Here is an 18,633-nt window from a genome sequence, read left to right on the forward strand (position 1 = left end):
TCTTCCGGGGCAGGTGTGACCTATATAAGAAGGATGGGTTGCACCTACACTGGAGAGGCATAAATATCCTGGCCGCGAGGTTTGCTTGTGTCACACGGGAGGTTTAAACTAGTATGGCAGGGGGGTGGGCACGGGAGCAATAGGTCAGAAGGTGAGAGCATTGAGGGAGAACTAGGGAATAGGGACAGTGGGGCTCTGAGGCAGAGCAGACAGGGAGAAGTTGCTGAACACAGCGGGTCTGGTGGCCTGAAGTGCATATGTTTTAATGCAAGAAGTATTACGGGTAAGGCAGATGAACTTAGAGCTTGGATTAGTACTTGGAACTATGATGTTGTTGCCATTACAGAGACCTGGTTGAGGGAAGGGCAGGATTGGCAGCTAAACGTTCCAGGATATAGATGTTTCAGGCGGGATAGAGGGGGATGTAAAAGGGGTGGCGGAGTTGCGCTACTGTTTAGGGAGAATATCACAGCTGTACTGCGGGAGGACACCTCAGAGGGCAGTGAGGCTATATGGGTAGAGATCAGGAATAAGAATGGTGCAGTCACAATGTTGGGGGTTTACTACAGGCCTCCCAACAGCCAGCGGGAGATGGAGGAGCAGATAGGTAGACAGATTTTGGAAAAGAGTAAAAACAACAGGGTTGTGGTGATGGGAGACTTCAACTTCCCCAATATTGACTGGGACTCACTTAGTGCAGGGGCTTGGACGGGGTGGAGTTTGTAAGGAGCATCCAGGAGGGCTTCTTAAAACAATATGTAGACAGTCCAACTAGGGAAGGGGCGGTACTGGACCTGGTATTGGGGAATGAGCCCGGCCTGTTGGTAGATGTTTCAGTAGGGGAGCATTTCGGGAACAGTGACCACAATTCAGTAAGTTTTAATGTGCTGGTGGACAAGGATAAGAGTGGTCCTAGGATGAATGTGCTAAATTGGGGGAAGGCTAATTATAACAATATTAGGCGGGAACTGAAGAACATAGATTGGGGGCGGATGTTTGAGGGCAAATCAACATCTGACAGGTGGGAGGCTTTCAAGTGGCAGTTGAAAGGAATTAAGGACCGGCATGTCCCTGTGAGGAAGAAGGATAAATACGGCAATTTTCGGGAACCTTGGATAACGAGAGATATTGTAGGCCTCGTCAAAAAGAAAAAGGAGGCATTTGTCAGGGCTAAAAGGCTGGGAACAGACGAAGCCTGTGTGGAATATAAGGAAAGTAGGAAGGAACTTAAGCAAGGAGTCAGGAGGGCTAGAAGGGGTCACGAAAAGTCATTGGCAAATAGGGTTAAGGAAAATCCCAAGGCTTTTTACACGTACATAAAAAGCAAGAGGGTAGCCAGGGAAAGGGTTGGTCCACTGTAGGATAGGCAAGGGAATCTATGTGTGGAGCCAGAGGAAATGGGCGAGATACTAAATGAATACTTTGCATCAGTATTCACCAAAGAGAAGAAATTGGCAGATGTTGAGTCTGGAGAAGGGTGTGTAGATTGCCTGGGTCACATTGAGATCCAAAAGGACGAGGTGTTGGGTGTCTTAAAAAATATTAAGGTAGATAAGTCCCCAGAGCCTGATGGGATCTACCCCAGAATACTGAAGGAGGCTGGAGAGGAAATTGCTGAGGCCTTGACAGAAATCTTTGGATCCTCACTGTCTTCAGGTGATGTCCCGGAGGACTGGAGAATAGCCAATGTTGTTCCTCTGTTTAAGAAGGGTAGCAAGGATAATCCAGGGAACTACAGGCCGGTGAGCCTTACTTCAGTGGTAGGGAAATTACTGGAGAGAATTCTTCGAGACAGGATCTACTTCCATTTGGAAGCAAATGGACGTATTAATGAAAGGCAGCATGGTTTTGTGAAGGGGAGGTCGTGTCTCACTAACTTGATAGAGTTTTTCGTGGAGGTCACTAAGATGATTGATGCAGGTAGGGCAGTGGATGTTGTCTATATGGACTTCAGTAAGGCCTTTGACAAGGTCCCTCATGGTAGACTAGTACAAAAGGTGAAGTCACACGGGATCAGGGGTGAGTGGATACAGAACTGGCTAGGTCATAGAAGGCAGAGAGTAGCAATGGAAGGATGCTTTTCTAATTGGAGGGCTGTGACCAGTGGTGTTCCACAGGGATCAGTGCTGGGACCGTTGCTGTTTGTAGTATATATAAATGATTTGGAGGAAAATGTAACTGGTCTGATTAGTAAGTTTGCAGACGACACAAAGGTTGGTGGAATTGCTGATAGCGATGAGGACTGTCAGAGGATACAGCAGGATTTAGATTGTTTGGAGACTTGGGCGGAGAGATGGCAGATGGAGTTTAATCCGGACAAATGTGAGGTAATGCATTTTGGAAGGTCGAATGCAGGTAGGGAATATACAGTGATTGGTAGAACCCTCAAGAGTATTGAAAGTCAAAGAGATCTAGGAGTACAGGTCCACAGGTCACTGAAAGGGGCAACACAGGTGGAGAAGGTAGTCAAGAAGGCATAGAGCATGCTTGCCTTCATTGGCCGGGGCATTGAGTATAAGAATTAGCAAGTCATGTTGCAACTGTATAGAACAAAAGAACAAAGAAATGTACAGCACAGGAACGGGCCCTTCGGCCCTCCAAGCCCGTGCCGACCATGCTGCCCAACTAAACTACAATCTTCTACACTTCCTGGGTCCGTATCCCTCTATTCCCATCCTATTCATGTATTTGTCAAGATGCCCCTTAAATGTCACTATCGTCCCTGCTTCCACCACCACCTTCGGTAGCGGGTTCCAGGCACCCACTACCCTCTGCGTAAAAAACTTGCCTCGTACATCTACTCTAAACCTTGCCCCTCTCACCTTAAACCTATGCCCCCTAGTAATTGACTCCTCTACCCCGGGGAAAAGCCTCTGACTATCCACTCTGTCTATGCCCCTCATAATTTTGTATACCTCTATCAGGTCTCCCCTCAACCTCCTTCGTTCCAGTGAGAACAAACCGAGTTTATTCAACCGCTCCTCATAGCTAATGCCCTCCATACCAGGCAACATTCTGGTAAATCTCTTCTGCACCCTCTCTAAAGCCTCCACATCCTTCTGGTAGTGTGGCAACCAGAATTGAACACTATACTCCAAGTGTGGCCTAACTAAGGTTCTAAAGTTAGTTAGGCCCACTTGGAGTCTTGTGTTCAATTCTGGTCGCCACACTACCAGAAGGATGTGGAGGCTTTAGAGAGGTTGCAGAAGAGATTTACCAGAATGTTGCCTGGTATGGAGGGCATTAGCTATGAGGAGCGATTGAATAAACTCGGTTTGTTCTCACTGGAACGAAGGAGGTTGAGGGGCGACCTGATAGAGGTCTACAAAATTATGAGGGGCATAGACAGAGTGGATAGTCAGAGGCTTTTCCCCGGGGTTGAGGGGTCAATTACTAGGGGGCATAGGTTTCAGGTGAGAGGGGCAAGGTTTAGAGTAGATGTACGAGGCAAGTTTTTTACGCAGAGGGTAGTGGGTGCCTGGAACTCGCTACCGGAGGAGGTGGTGGAAGCAGGGACGATAGTGACATTTAAGGGGCATCTTGACAAATACATGAATAGGATGGGAATAGAGGGATACGGACCCAGGAAGTGTAGAAGATTGTAGTTTAGTCGGGCAGCATGGTCGGCACGGGCTTGGAGGGCCGAAGGGCCTGTTCCTGTGCTGCACATTTTTTTGTTCTTTGTTCTTTGTTGTTCTTTAAACTGTCTCTGCTCTCTGCCCTGTGATCCCCGTATTTAAACTGTCTCCGCTCTGTGATCCCAGTATTTAATCTGTCTCTGCCCTGTGATCCCAGTATTTAAACTGTCTCCGCTCTGTGATCCCAGTATTTAAACAGTGGCCGCTCTGTGATCCTAGTGTTTAAACTGTCGCCGCTGTGTGATCCCAGTATTTAAACTGTCTCCACTCTGTGATCCTAGTATTTAAACTGTCGCTGCTCTGATCCCAGTATTTAGACTGTCGCCGCTCTGTAATCCCAGTATTTAAACTGCCTTTTCCTCTGTGATCCCAGTGTTTAAACTGTCTCCGCTCTGTGATCCCAGTATGTAAACTATCGCCGCACTGTGTTCCCAGTATTTAATCTGTCTCCGCTCTGTGAACCCAGTATTTAAACTGTCTCCACTCTGTGAACCCAGTATTTAATCTCTCTCCTCTCTGTAATGCCAGTATTTAAACTATCTCCGTTGTGATTCCAGTATTTGAACTGTCGCCGCCCTGTGATCCCAGTATTTAAACTGTCTCTGCTCTGTGATCCCAGTATTTATCTGTCGCCGCTCCGTGATGGCTGTGTTTAAACTGTCGCCGCCCTGTGATCCCAGTGTTTAAACTGTCTCCACTCTGTGATCCCAGTGTTTAAACTGACGCCGCTCTGTGTATTTAATCTGTCTCTGCCCTGTGATCCCAGTATTTAAACTGTCGACGCTGTGTGATCCCATTGTTTAAACTGTAGTATTTAAACTATCTTCGCTCTGATCTCAGTATTTAAACTGGCGCTGCTGTTTGATCCCAGTATTTAAACTGTCACCGCTCTGTGATACCAATATTTAAACTGTCTCCGCTCTGTGATCCCAGTATTTAAACTGTCTTTCCCTCTGTGATCCCAGTATTTTCTCTGTCTCTGCTATGTGATCCCAGTATTTAAACTGCTGCTGCTCTGTTATCCCTGTATTTAAACTGTCACCACTCTATGATCCTTAAAGAAAAGCCATACCAATGAATAATGGTTAATGAAATCAGTGTTGAAATTTTTAAGTAAAGAGAAATGAAGAGATGGTTCCAGGAATCCTGAAGTAAGGGAACAGAGGAAACTGGAACAAGACCAGTTCATTGAAGCAACAGATAAATCCAAAATGGAGTTGGTTCGTGAGAAGCCAGAAAGAATAGATACAATCCAACTAATGCAGCAGGGGCATGGGAACCTGGATTCTAGTTTTAGGGTACGAGAGATTGAGAGTATAGAGGTCAGGAGCACAGATTTGACTTCGGTGGAGGAGGCCAGTGTTCAGGTAGGTGGTTTGAAGTGTGTCTACTTCAATGCCAGGAGTATACGAAATAAGGTAGGGAAACTGGCAGCACGGGTTGGTACCTGGGACTTCGATGTTGTGGCCATTTCGGAGACATGGATAGAGCAGGGACAGGAATGGTTGTTGCAGGTTCCGGGGTTTATGTGTTTTAGTAAGCTCAGAGAAGGAGGCAAAAGCAGGGGAGGTGTGGCGCTGCTAGTCAAAAACAGTATTACGGTGGCGGAGAAGATGCTAGATGGGGACTCTTCTTCCGAGGTAGTATGGGCTGTGGTTAGAAACAGGAAAGGAGAGTTCACCCTGTTGGGAGTTTTCTATAGGCCTCCAAATAGTTCTAGGGATGTAGAGAAATGATTCTATGATTCTATGAAAGGATGGCGAAGATGATTCTGGATAAGAGCGAAAGTAACAGGGTAGTTATTATGGGCGACTTTAACTTTCCAAATATTGACTGGAAAAGATATAGTTTGAGTACATTAGATGGGTCGTTTTTTGTACAATGTGTGCAGGAGGGTTTCCTGACACAATATGTTGACAGGCCAACAAGAGGAGAGGCCACATTGGATTTGGTTTTGGGTAATGAGCCAGGCCAGGTGTTAGATTTGGAGGTAGGTGAGCACTTTGGGGACAGTGACCACAATTCGGTGACGTTTACGTTCGTGATGGAAAGGGATAAATATACCCTGCAGGGCAAGAGTTATAGCTGGGAGAAGGGAAATTATGATGTCATTAGATATGACTTGGGGGGATAGGTTGGAGAAGTAGGCTGCAAGTGTTGGGCACACTGGATATGTGGAGCTTGTTCAAGGAACAGCTACTGCGTGTTCTTGATAAGTACATACCGGTCAGGAAGGGAGGAAGGCTTTGAGTGAGGGAACCATGGTTTACCAAAGAAGTGGAATCTCTTGTTAAGAGGAAGAAGGAGGCCTATGTGAAGATGAGGTGTGAAGTTTCAGTTGGGGCGCTTGATAGTTACAAGGTAGCGAGGAAGGATCTAAAGAGAGAGCTAAGACGAGCAAGGAGGGGACATGAGAAGTATTTGGCAGGTAGGATCAAGGAACACCCAAAAGCTTTCTATAGGTATGTCATGAATAAAAGAATGACTAGGGTAAGAGTAGGGCGAGTCAAGGACAGGGATTGGAAGTTGTGTGTGGAGTCTGAAGAGATGGGCGAGATACTAAATGAATATTTTTCGTCAGTATTCACTCAGGAAAAAGATAATGTTGTGGAGGAGAATGCTGAGACCCAGGCTATTAGAATAAATGGCATTGAGGTATGTAGGGAAGAGGTGTTGGCAATTCTGGACTGGTTGAAAATAGATAAGTCCCCAGGGCCTGATGGGATTTATCCTAGGATTCTCTGGGAAGCCAGGGAAGAGATTGCTGGACCATTGGCTTTGATTTTTATGTCATCATTGGCTACAGGAATAGTGCCAGAGGACTGGAGGATAGCAAATGTGGCCCCTTTGTTCAGGAAGGGGGTTAGCGACAACCCCGGCAACTGTAGACCGGTGAGCCTCACGTCTGTTGTGGGTAAAGTCTTGGAGGGGATTATAAGAGACAAGATTTATAATCATCTCGATTGGAATAATATGATTAGGGATAGTCAGCATGGCTTTGTGAAGGGTAGGTCATGCCTCACAAACCTTATCGAGTTCTTTGAGAAGGTGACTGAACAGGTAGACGAGGGTAGAGCAGTTGATGATGTGTATATGGATTTCAGTAAAGCGTTTGATAAGGTTCCCCATGGTAGGCTATTGCAGAAAATACGGAGGCTGGGGATTGAGGGTGATTTAGAGATGTGGATCAGAAATTGGCTAGCTGAAATTGGTGGTTGATGGGAAATGTTCAGAATGGAGTTCAGTTACAAGTGGCGTACCACAAGGATATTTTCTGGGGCCGTTGCTGTTTGTCATTTTTATCAATGACCTAGAGGAGGGTGAGTAAATTTGCAGACGACACTAAAGTCGGTGGTGTTGTCGACAGTGCGGAAGGATGTAGCAGGTTACAGAGGGACATAGATAAGCTGCAGAACTGGGCTGAGAGGTGGCAAATGGAGTTTAATGTAGAGAAGTGTGAGGTGATTCACTTTGGAAGGAATAACAGGAATGCGGAATATTTGGCTAATGGTAAAGTTCTTGGAAGTGTGGATGAGCAGAGGGATCTCGGTGTCCATGTACATAGATCCCTGAAAGTTGCCACCCAGGTTGATAGGGTTGTGAAGAAGGCCTATGGAGTGTTGGCCTTTATTGGTAGAGGGATTGAGTTCCGGAGTCACGAGGTCATGTTGCAGCTGTACAAAACTCTGGTACGGCCGCATTTGGAGTATTGCGTACAGTTCTGGTCACCGCATTATAGGAAGGACGTGGAAGCTTTGGAGCGGGTGCAGAGGAGATTTACCAGGATGTTGCCTGGTATGGAGGGAAAATCTTATGAGGAAAGGCTGGTGGACTTGAGGTTGTTTTCGTTAGAGAGAAGAAGGTTAAGAGGAGACTTAATAGAGGCATACAAAATGATCAGGGGGTTAGATAGGGTGGACAGTGAGAGCCTTCTCCCGGATGGAAATGGCTAGTACGAGGGGACATAGCCTTAAACTGAGGGGTAATAGATATAGGACAGAGATCAGAGGTAGGTTCTTTACGCAAAGAGTGGTGAGGCCGTGGAATGCCCTACCTGCTACAGTAGTGAACTTGCCAACATTGAGGGCATTTAAAAGTTTATTGGATAAGTATATGGATGATAATGGCATAGTGTAGGTTAGATGGCTTTTGCTTTTTGACTTCCCATGTCGGTGCAACATCGTGGGCCGAAGGGCCTGTACTGCGCTGTATCGTTCTATGATATTTTAGTGACTTGAGGAAGTTATCAGTAAGAGAACAGAGGTTTATTTAACTATATACAATAATCTGCTCAAGGCAGCCTCTCGCTCGCAGTACAGAGAACTATGGGAGAACTAACCACACCAGGCCCTGCTTTGGGCTGTCTTTTATGTTCGTTTGTAATGAGCTCCATCTGAGTGGCATCTGCCTCCTATCTGGGAACCTCGTACTCCACAAGTCCTACAGGGAGATCAACAATGGTTTCCCCATGATCCTCATGAGGGTTATAACAGAACTACCCCCGGGCAGCACGTTGGCGCAGTGGTTAGTATTGCTGCCTCACGGCGCCGAGGTCCCAGGTTCGATCCCGGCTCTGAGTCACCGTCCTTGTGGAGTTTGCACATTCTCCCTGTGTTTGCATGGGCTTCGCCCCCACAATCCAAAAATGTGCAGGGTCAGTAAATTGACCATGCTAAATTGCCCCTTAATTGGAAAAAAAATTGAATTGCTATTCTAAATTTCTAAATTAAAAAAATAAAAAATAACTGAACTACCTCCGATATCTAAGGCTGTGATACCTTACTACAGATTGTGAGACATTATTGGAAATAATTTTGGAAATCAGTAGCTGAATCTCGGAGTATGTGTAAAAGTATTCAAGACCGCAATCCTGAAAGGATAGTTAGAAAACCTGGAATTACAGAATCAGAATCATAGAATAATACAGTGCAGAAGAGGCTTTTGGCCCATCGAGTCTGCACTGATGCATGAAAAACACATGACCTGCTTACCTAATCCCATTTGTACCTGGATTCCTTATCACAACAGTGGAGTGGAAGCTTTGTTTAAAAGGATTGTTGGAAAACCTGGAGCTGGATCCTTAATGAAAACAGCTGATGAAAAGCATTGTTTGAAAGAAGATTTTAAAGCGTCTCTGAGAGTGGAGTTTGGAAACACTTGTGACAATCATCTGGGGGAACTTGAGGGGAAATGCATGGAAGAACGATTTAATAGCATCTGCCATTTGGATTCAGAAATCTGTGCCTATTTGGCAAGATAAGGGGGTGTGGAGAGTTGTACGATCAAACTTTTCACATTTAATAAATGTTTTTTTTCTTGTTGCTTCAAACAAATTAGCAATCCTGTGGCTCTGTTCCTCCACGTCTTCTTAAAAAAAAAAAGTAAAAATCACCATCTTTTGAGCCACGGTTATGTGATTGCATTCTGGAAACCTCCTGTCCTGCATTAACACCAACTGGGATCGCAATAGTCAAATTGGACTGACGGCGGTCGCACTGTAAAACAAAGACAATGCATTTATTTACTATGCTGTCAATCGAGCCACCCGTTTTAGTTAGGTAGGATGAAATCAAAGTTTTATTGGTGCACATTAATTTTGAGGAGGATCACAATGTTGCCTTCTTTGCATTCATACAGTAGAAGAGGGAGAGAGAAAAAAAATTAGCAGTGCAGAGACCATAACAAAAAGAAATATTGCGGGATTTTCTGGCCACTCCTGCCAGTGAGACCTTAGTGGATTCTCCAGTGGCAGGCCATAAGAAATAGGAACAAGAGTGGGCCGTCCAGCCCCTCAAGCCCGTTTTGCCACTCGTTAGGATCATGGCTGTCCGATTTTAGAATCATAGAATCATAGAAGTTTACAGCATGGAAACAGGCCCTTTCGGCCCAACCAGTCCATGCCGCCCAGTTTTTACCATTAAGCTAGTCCCAGTTGCCCGCACTTGGCCCATAACCCTCTATACCCATCTTACCCATGTAACCATCTAAATGCTTTTTGAAAGACACAATTGTACCCGCCTCTACTACTACCTCTGGCAGCCCATTCCAGACACTCACTACCCTCTGAGTGAAGAAATTGCCCCTCTGGGCCCTTCTGAATCTCTCCCCTCTCACCTTAAACCTATGCCCTCTAGTTTTAGACTCCCCTACCTTTGGGAAAAGATGTTGACTATCTACCTTATCTATGCCCCTCATTATTTTATAGACCTCTATAAGATCACCCCTAAGCCTCCTACGCTCCAGGGAAAAAAGTCCCAGTCTATCCAGCCTCTCGTTATAACTCAAACCATCAAGTCCCGGCAACATCCTAGTAAATCTTTTCTGCACTCTTTCCAGTTTAATAATATCCTTCCTATAATAGGGTGACCAGAACTGCACACAGTATTCCAAGTGTGGCCGTACCAATGTCTTGTACAACTTCAACAAGACGTCCTAACTCCTATATTCAATGTTCTGACCAATGAAACCAAGCATGCCGAATGCCTTCTTCACCACCTGACGAGGTATGTTCCAGAAACATATATATAAACAGATTCAAAGATGCCAGACAATGCTTGGAATGCGAGCATTAGCAGGTGATTAAATCTTTACAGATCCAGAGATGGGATAACCCCAGGTTAAAGAAGTGTGAATTGTGTCAAGCCAGGACAGTTGGTAGGATTTTGCAGGCCAGATGGTGGGGGATGAATGTAATGCGACATGAATCCCAGGTCCAGGTTGAGGCCGCACTCATGTGTGCGGAACTTGGCTATAAGCTTCTGCTCGGCGATTTTCTTCGCGTTCACTTTTCTCCCCTTCCCCGTGACCCTTGATTCTCTCACTGATCAAAAAAACTATTTTTCTCCGACTTAAATATACACGAGGACTCTTCCCACACAGTTCTCTGTGGAAAGGAGTTCCAAAGACACTCAACCCTCTGTGAGAAGGAATGTCTCCTCATCTCTGTCTTAATTTGGCACCCCTTTATTCTGAGACTGTACCCTCTGGTCCTAGACTCTCCCAAGAGGGGAAACATCCTCTCAGCATTTACCCTGTCAAGCCCCTTAAGAATCATAGAATTTACAGGCAGAAGGAGGCCATTCGGCCCATTGAGTTTGCACTGGCCCTTGCAAAGAGCACCCTACCTATCCCCACACTTTCACCCTACTTCCGTAACGCAGTAACCCCACCGACTCGTTTTGGACACTAAGGGTAATTTAGAATGGCCAATCCACTTAATTCATCTTATGTATTTCAATGAAATCACCTCTCATCCTTCTAAATTTCAATGAGTAGACCGCCCACCTCTTTAACCTTTGCTCGTAAGACAATCCCTCAATACTGAGGATCACTCTAGTGAACCTTCTCTAAAACGTTGCCAATGAAATAATATCTTTCCTTAAATAAGGAGACCAAAATTGTCACTGTACTACAGATATGGTCTCACTGGTACCTCGTACAGTACAGCAAGAGTTCCCGACTTTTATTCTCCAACCCTCTTGAAATAAGGGCTCGCATTCTATTAGTCTTCTTCATTGCACCTGTTTTGCGCACGCTGTAAACATCAAGAATACTGGAAGATCCCACTGGTTGACAATGCTGAGCCCTCTTCGCTGCCAGAAAACATGCCATGGAAGGAGCGGAAAATTCCATAATGGTTCACGTGGGTTCCAGAGTTCCAAATTAAAGTCAAATGGTATTCCTTCATGCAGGTTGGCGGGATGAAAACCATTTCTGTTTAATTTACTTTTCTGGTGGTGTTGACTTCACTTGGGAGGATAGGTATGCAGAGATGAATCAGCCTTCTCAGCGACAATGCAGAAGTTCCAGCAGAAACAGATTGGGCCAGGTGTTCAACCTAAGCAGACCTCCTTTTCTGTGAGGCTGCTTGTATGGTGGTAATATGGCAAACTAAGTTTGCAGTTTCAAAAAGCAATATTGCTGGTTCCACAACTTAACAGTTCATAACACATGGCTTCCTTCTCTCTGCACTGCTTTTGACAAAGGACCCTTGTCTGGGTCCCGAGATGGTTAAATGTCTCAACCATTAAGAATTGAAGGGAAGTATGTGTGACTCTCTGTCCTAGCGGATGAGTAGACTCCCGTTGGGAAACCTGGGTTATAAAATCCAGATAGCCTTTGTACAGTTCTCTTTGAATTTGCACTCTGCAGTCCCTAGGGGAGTCATTTGTGTCAAGATAATGTCTGATACTGGCAGAGCTCCTTTTCTTTAAGATATTGCTTCAGCCATTTTAAAAGGTCTTTGTCCAGTTTAAACAGTTTTAGACATAGCCATGAGGATATCTATACATATTTTCTAACAATATCGTGTGAGGTCTTTGTCCCCATCCAGCAACGTATCACCTATCAAATATTTTTTCCTGCAGGATTTTCATTTGAATAGAGTTAACCTGGAAGAAACCCCAGGACTAGAAAATAGCCCTGCAGGGGCTAGACCAAAGAAAAGAAATAAAAAAACCTACGACTTAACAGCTGCTGATAATTTTTGGCAAAGGCACAAAGGCAGGTAATGTACTTTGGGATTTTGTTGTATTCATGTTTTCATTAGGAAATACTGGCAGAAATATTTAAATTATACATAACGTGTCGATAATACAAAAGTGTGATGTGTAAAAATTCCTTGTAGCTCTATGACATAGTGAGTTAGAGGATTTTCTGTTTTATAACATTCAGGATATTTGCTATATGGCAGAGTCTTTGTTAGAGACAGAGAGTTAGTCATTGACTTAGTCAAATTTAATTTTTACGCACACTGAGCATTCTCGTGGTGCTTTGTGGATTGAACATCACAAATCTGATAAATTTTTTGAGAAAACTTTAAATTAATAAATATTTGATGCCACTGGCACAGTGGTTAGCAATCCTGCCTCACAGTGCCAGGGACCCGGATTCAATTCCAGCCTTGGGTGACTGTGTGGAATTTGCACTTCCTCTCTGCGTATGTTTTCTCCAGGTGCTCCGATTTCCTCCCACAGTCCAAAGATGTGCAGGTTAGGTGGATTGGCCGTGCTAAATTGCCCAAAGATACATAGGTTAGGTGGGGTTTCAGGGATAGGGTTGGGGAGTGGACCTGGGTAGGGTGCTCTTTCAGAGGATCGGTGCAGACTCAATGGGCTGAATGGCCACCTGCGGTGTAGGGATTTTATGGTTCGATATCTACCTGTGTTTTTAGTTTTTATCTGTTTCCATTTTTAACGCTGATAGGGTACAAGGAGATAGTATGCAAGTTACACATATTGGAGTTAAATATGTGGTATTCGTAGTAATAGCCCAGGAATAGTACCTAGGAGAACTTGAGTGTAATCCTGTGCTTTGTCATTTGGGATGGTCCTGGGCTTTGGTAACATTGAGAATGTTCCTGGAGCTTGCCCTTATTGTGGGGAAGTATCTGACACTGTCCTCTTCTGGCATGCCTGAGTTTATGAGTTCACATGGGGAAATTGGAAGTTGATCTACATATTTTTCATTTGAACTATGAAGTTTCATATCTGTCATATGTTGACTATGGTTATGTTATGAATCCATAATCTCTTGTTATGTAGCCCTTTTCCAGAAGTAGCTGAATCGGTGCAACAAGAACTGGAATCCTACAGGACACAAGAAGATGAAGTCAAACATTTAAAGAGCATCATGGTAAGGAGGTATATAAGACATATAAACTAAGACACAGACCCAACCAAGTTCACCCCAAATGAAGAAGCCAAGTATGCCAATTTCCCTAACCACAGCAAAACTCTCATTTATCAGCCTGAAACAGATAAAATTCATTTCAACTGTTGTTGTCCAACTTGAATGTCAAACACTGCCTGGACTCAAACCTATAAGCATCTGCTTAAGATGGTATAGCGGCGTGCCCCTTATCATCAGGAGCTCCCTTCTCCCTGCTCATCTGGCACCTTCTGCTTTGAGTACTTCACTCTGTATCAACCGCCCATACCTCCTTTAAAAAATGTTTTTCAACCTTAATTTCTGCTATAATTTTAAATTCACACAGTACAAATGTAATGGGTTAGAAAATTGTCTTCATTCTTAAAAATATGTATTTTTTGGCACTTTTAACTTTAAAGATTGATGTGTAAGGCACATAGGCCGGGATTCTCCGCAGGCGTGATTCTCCGTTATGCCGCCGCCCAGGGGTTTCCTGATGGCGTGGGGCTGCCCCACAATGGGGAACCCCGTTGACCGGCTGGTGTAACGGAGAATCCCGCCGGTCAGTCGGGGCAGAAATGTGGCGCGGTGGGGCGGAGAATCCCACCCATAGTATTTACAAAGTAACAGCTTAAGTGTCTCTGATATTTACAAGCCAGTTTGTGTCCTATGTACAGCAGTTCTGATAAACGGTCCCCACCCCTTCCCCTGTTGGAGGCATGTTCCATTTTATCCCCCTGCTGTTTTTTTTTGGTGTTTTGGCAGGTGGAGAGGGGATGCGTACCCTTCCCCTCCTCACCTTGCCGTCCGCGCTTTGTTTTGTGCCATCTTTGGGACCCCTCCCCCCCCCCCCTTCCCCCCCATCTGACCCTGTCACGTATCCGTGTCCTCCCTTGTCTTTCTCTCTCCCCCCCCCCCCAACTCCTTTCTCTTCCTAGTTGCTGTTTGCCTCGAATAGGTCTTGGAACAGGCTGATGAATGGTCCCCACACTTTAAGGAAGCCCTCTTCCGACCTTCAGATGGTGTCCTTGATCCTCTCCAGGTGGAGAAATTCCGCTAGGTCTGCCAGCCAGTCTGCAGCTCTGGGTGGTGCTGCCAGCCGAGCAGGATTCTACGGCGTGCGATTAGGGATGCAAAAGCCAGAGCGTCTTCCCGATCTGAATGGCTGGCTGGTCCGATACCTGAAGACTGCCACTCTCGGGCATGGCTCCACCCTCACCCCCACAATCCTGGACATCGCCTCGAAGAAGGCTGTCCACAGCCCAACAAGTCTGGGGCATGCCCAGAACATGTGGGCGTGGTTGGCCGGGACCCCCTGGCACCGTTCACATTTGTCCTCCACCTCCGGGTGAACCTGCTCATTCTGGTTCCAATCAGGTGCGCTCTGTGCACCACTTTAAACTGCTTAAGGCTTAGCCTAGCACAGGAGGAGGTGAAGGTGGCCCTGCTCAGTGCTTCGCTCCAGAGTCCCCAACCCACTTCCGTCCCCAGTTCGTCCTCCCATTTCCGTCTAGTTTCGTCCAGTGGTAGCCTTGCCCTGTCCCCTGTCTAGTAACCTTCCGTATATGTTCCCACAGTTTCCCCCCCCCCCCCTCCTTATTGTCTGTGTTGATTAACTCCTCTAGGAGAGTGTCTCTTAGGGCCCTGGGGTACCTTGTCTCCTTTTGGAGAAAGTGTTTAATTTTGAGGTGCCTCAGCTCCTGCCCCTTCAGTAGGTCCAGGTTCTCTGTCAGTTTGTCTAAGGGCGCGAGTCTGTTCCCTATGTACAGGTCCCTAACCGCTAATGTCACCCCGTCCTGTCTCCAATTTTTAAAGGTGGCGTCAAGCATGGCCGGCGGGAATTTGTTGTTGCCGCAGATGGGGGCCATGGAGGACATCTCAGTTAGACCGAAATGCTGCCTCATTTGATTCTACGTTTTCAATGTGGCTACCACCACTGGGCTGGATGTGTGCTTTGATGGGGTGATGGGAGCGCTGCTGTGGAGAGTGCTCGGAGGATCCTTCCCTTGCAGGAGGACTTCTCCATCCTCACCCATTCCATGTTTGGCTCTCGTATCCATCCTTCTTTGCTGTGGCCGCCCAGTGGTAGTACTGTAGGTTCAGTAAGGCTAGACCGCCCATGTTTTTCCTCCTTTGTAGCGTTGACTTAGGGATCCTCTGGTTCTTACCATCCCCACACAAACGACATAATCATTTTGTCTACTTTGTGGAAATAGGCCTTGGGGATGAAGCTCGGTATGGATCTCAACAGGAAGAGAGACCCGGCAGTGCGTTCATTTTGATTGTCTGCACTCTTTCCACCAGGGAAAGCGAGAGTGCATCCCATCTCTTGTAGGTCCTTTTTCACTTCCTCCATCAGACTGGTCAGGTTCCACTTGTGGATCCGTGTCCAGTCGTAGGCTGTCTGGATCCCCAGGTAGCGGAAATTGTTTTGGGCCAGTTTGATTGGTAGTCCCTCCAGCTCTGTCCCTCCCCCGTTTGAGTTCACCGGGAATGCCTTGCTCTTGCCCAGGTTGAATTTGGAGCCCAGAAAGGCTTCGAACTCTCTCAGAAGTTGCATGATTGCTTTCAGGCTGTTCTGTGTGTTATGGGCGAGGCGTTTTCAGAACCCCAAAATGTTTCATGGAGTTCAACCAACCTCTTCCTTTAATGGACTTGTTGCTTTTCCCTAGGTGTGGAATTACAATTATGGACAGGTGGGTTTTTAAACACAAAACACTGTTTAGTCCATGAACTCAACTTAACATCTTAAATAAACATTGGATCTCTTAACACCCCTTACTTCAAAGATAACTCAGAAAATATTGCAACAGTAAATAACTCCTCAAAATGTTCCTTCAAACTTCCAAGAGACTTAACACCTTTAAACAGAATCACATCAGGTTAAAGGATATATATATTTTCTGTACAATGGCAGAGATATTAGCTTGGTTGACTTCAGCTCCAGCACCTTTCTTTCTTCTCAAAACTTGCAGCTCTCTGGAAACACACAGACACACCCACACTGCTTTTTAAACTGAAACTAAAAACCTGCAAAACTAAACTGCAAAATGGCTGACCTGACCTCAGCCCCACCCACTCTCTGACATCACTGTTTTCTTAAAGGTACATTGCTTAAACATTCAGTTCTTCAAGGCACTCTCGCATGACATGTGGGTCCGAGAAGTAGAGGAGCAGGTCATCTGTGTAGAGTGAAACTCTGTCCTCTCTGTCTCCTCTTTGTATACCCTTCCAGCTTTTCGCTTGTCACAGAACGATTGCCAGTGGTTCAAATGCCAGGGCAAGCAAGAGCGGGGACAGTGGGCATCCCTGCCTTGTGCCTCTGTGTAGCGGGAAGTATTCAGAGCGGGTGGCGTTGATTCGAACGCTCGCCTTGGGGACGTTTGTATAGGATTTTCACTTCCAATCGACTCCGTCAAAGGCCTTTTCTGCGTCCAGGGAAATAATCACCCAAGGTGTTCTCTGCCTGGAGAGGATCATTATTACATTCAGCAGTTGCCTGATGTTCGCAGTTAGCTGCCTACCCTTGACAAAACCCGCCTGGTCCTCTGCAACCACCTTGTACGCAGATCTCCAGTCTCTTGGCCAGGACCTTTGCGAGTATCTTCGCGTCTACATTAAGCCATGAAATGGATCTATATGATCCACATTCCGTCGGGTCCTTGTCTTTCTTGGGGATCAGCAGTATCATGGCCTGTGTTGGATAGGAAACAGGGTGCCCCTTGCCAGCCAGTCTGTGAACATGTCCCGTAGGTGTGGGACCAGGGCTGGTACGAATTTCTTCTAGAAGTCGTGTCCCGGCGCCTTCTCCGCCTGCATGGAGCTGATATTCTCTTTGATCTCTCCCAGTCATATCATAGAATTTACAGTGCTGGTGCTTCCAGCTCCCCCCAGCCTATCACCCTCACGACTGGCATGTCCAGTCCATCGAGGAACCATTTAATCTCTGCATCCCCATCGGGGGGGGGGGCAGAGGTTTACAACTCTCGGTAGAATGACTCAAATGTTTGGTTGATCTCTTTTTGCTCGTTTACTGGTCTGCCTCCCCTATCCTTTACCTGCGCTATTTCCCTTGTGGCTGCCTGCTATCTCAGCTAGTGAGCCAGTAGGCAGCTAGCTTTTTCCTTGTGTTCATAGAAGGTCCACCGTGTCTGGTGGAGTTGGTACACTGCTTTCCTGGTGGATAGCAGGTTAAAGTCCGTTTATAACTTTTTCCTCTCCTCCAGAAGCTGTACGGTTGGAGCCTCGGGAGTATTTTCTGTCGACCTCCAGGGTGGAGTCGATCAGTTGTTGCTTGGCCGCCCTATCTCTTCATGCCTTATAGGCTATAATCTCTCCCCTAATCACTGCTTTTAATGCCTCCCAGAACGTGGAAGGTGAGACTTCCACATTCCGGTTGTTTATAACATACTCGCCTATGGCCTGTGATATTTTCTGGCAGAAGACCTTATTGACCAGTAGGTCTTTGTCCAACCTCGCATCCATGCAATGTGGAGCATATTCGGAGATAACCACCGTGGAGTATTCCGCTCTTACTATTCCTGGAAGCACCGCTTTCCCCACTGCAAAAAAGTCTATTCTCGAGTATGCCTTGAGGACTGGCGAAAAGAACGAGAATTTCTTCTCGTTAGGGTGTCGGAACTGCCATGGGTCCACTGCCCCCATCTGTTCCATGAATGTTGCCAGCTCCCTGGTCATACCCATCGTTTTCCCTGATCTGGGGTTTGATCGGTCTGTTAATGGTCCTGTACACAGTTGAAGTTTCCGTCCTCCCATTTCCGTCAAAGTCGCTTCTCACCTAGCTCTCGTCTCGCAACATGAGTGATACATCTCTCTCACCCAGCCCTATCCTATCCGCAGTCGGTCCTTCTCCCTCAGGTGTGTTTTCCGTGGGAAGACTATGTCAATTTTTAGGCTTCTCAGATGGGCGAAGACTCTGGATCTTTCACCAGGCCGTTAAGTCCCCTAACATTCCAAGTGATAATCCTGGTGGGGGGTTCTTGTCCGTCCCGCTCCTGCGGGATCAACCATACTTATCTGTTGGGCACTCCCTTGCACTCCGGGGTCTCCCTTTGTTTCGGGGCCGTCCAAAATGGCTGCGGTCGCCGCTCTCACCATGAGGCCGGGCCCCTGCACTCCGGGGTTTCCCTTTGTCCAGGGGCACCCAACATGGCCGCCAACTATGTGTACGCCATGTGGGGGTGCGCTGTGGGGGGGGTGGCGCGAAGGCTGATCTCGGGTTGTTGGCTGCCCTCTGTCCTGGGTGGTTGGGGCCCCTTCGCCTCGTGGATCTTCTATCTCATCCACCTGCTGGTCGTGGCACTTTCCGCCACTTCTACCGTCTTTT

General features: G+C 46.5%; 1 protein-coding gene across 6 annotated transcripts in view; it reads left to right on the plus strand.

Moving 5' to 3' along the window:
- scfd1 (sec1 family domain containing 1) overlaps positions 1–18,633 on the plus strand; it is a 568,533-nt gene that overhangs the window by 209,372 nt on the left and 340,528 nt on the right. For all 6 annotated transcript variants that reach the window (XM_072488067.1, XM_072488091.1, XM_072488100.1 and 3 more), the window contains 2 exons: positions 12,005–12,144; positions 13,181–13,271. In XM_072488067.1, the coding sequence (XP_072344168.1) occupies positions 12,005–12,144; positions 13,181–13,271 (231 nt within the window). The remainder of the gene's footprint in view (positions 1–12,004; positions 12,145–13,180; positions 13,272–18,633) is intronic.

The sequence above is a fragment of the Scyliorhinus torazame genome, chromosome 2, assembly GCF_047496885.1.
Source record: "Scyliorhinus torazame isolate Kashiwa2021f chromosome 2, sScyTor2.1, whole genome shotgun sequence".
In the NCBI taxonomy this organism is placed as follows: Eukaryota; Metazoa; Chordata; class Chondrichthyes; order Carcharhiniformes; family Scyliorhinidae; genus Scyliorhinus; species Scyliorhinus torazame.